The sequence below is a fragment of the Octopus bimaculoides genome, unplaced genomic scaffold (assembly GCF_001194135.2).
Source record: "Octopus bimaculoides isolate UCB-OBI-ISO-001 unplaced genomic scaffold, ASM119413v2 Scaffold_150156, whole genome shotgun sequence".
NCBI classification, from domain to species: domain Eukaryota; kingdom Metazoa; phylum Mollusca; class Cephalopoda; order Octopoda; family Octopodidae; genus Octopus; species Octopus bimaculoides.
Window position 1 is genome coordinate 3,158 of NW_026407018.1, and position 1,106 is coordinate 4,263.

General features: G+C 36.8%; 1 protein-coding gene across 1 annotated transcript in view; it reads right to left on the reverse strand.

Moving 5' to 3' along the window:
• Positions 1 to 1,106, reverse strand: part of LOC106881166 (uncharacterized) — a gene marked incomplete at its 3' end in the record, with an annotated part of 5,220 nt that overhangs the window by 3,036 nt on the left and 1,078 nt on the right. Inside the window, exon 3 of the mRNA XM_014931456.2 lies at positions 405 to 636. Coding sequence (XP_014786942.2) covers positions 405 to 636 — 232 coding nt within the window. The remainder of the gene's footprint in view (positions 1 to 404; positions 637 to 1,106) is intronic.

A 1,106-nucleotide genomic window follows, 5' to 3' on the forward strand; every position in this document is an offset into this window, starting at 1 on the left:
AAACCACTCACAAGGCATTGCCCGGCCCGAGGCTATAGCAGAAGACACTTCCCCAAGATGCCACTCCAACGGACAGTGTATTTCACATACGTAATTTGATATGGGTGTAATAACATTAATTATGTGGATGATCGAATCTTTTTTTGCTACTGTTGCTTCTTCTTTTTCTTCTCCCCTTCTACTACTACTACTACTACTACTACTACTACTACTACTACTACTGCTACTGCTGCTGCTGCTGAGACTGCTTCTGCTGCTTCTGCTGCGAATAGCACCATCACCAACACCACTATTACTATTACTACTTCTATTACTACGACTGCTGCAGGTGCAGCTAACATTACTACTACTACTAATAATAATAATAATAATAATACTAGTTACAAATGTGATATGAATTTTACCTTTTCCCAGTTCTCTCTGATTTTCCATCTTCAACCAAAACCTCTTCCGGTGTGTTTATCATATCGTTGATACTAACAAGTATATTGTTCACTGTTATATTGGCGGACACATTCGATATCAATGGCACCATTTTCTCATGAATGTCTACAGCCAAGTCAATATCTTCTGCTTTCAAATACTCTGATTTCTTGGAAATATCGCGGAGTATTGTTGAAACCTCCTCAATATTTTCTGCAAAAAGAAAATTTTGCATGAATTGTAAGGGAATTTACAGTTGCTTTCAGATGAAATATTAGATGCAAATTTAACGTCACACAATTATTAATGAATCAATAGAAGTAAATTAACCACTCCAGATCCATACAGCACAGAGATTGCTAAATGTGTTCAGTTCATTAGTGGTATACTCATTGCTGTACATCCTTAGGGTCTCCAACTTTGTGGAATTAAATGAAACAGTGGAAGGTGGAGTTACACAACAATATGGGATCTTTTGTTGTTGAATAAGACATACTCATGGCGGAAAGTGTTTATAAATAATGTTGAAGACAGCCAATGAGCTGTGATACAGCATCCATCATAAACAGCTGTCAATTTGAACATTACTGTTTAATTACAGACTGAACCTAGACGAAAAACAGGCTACAGATATGACACTTCATATTCGTCAGTTTTCTTCATGACCTCAGAGAAATTGAGGT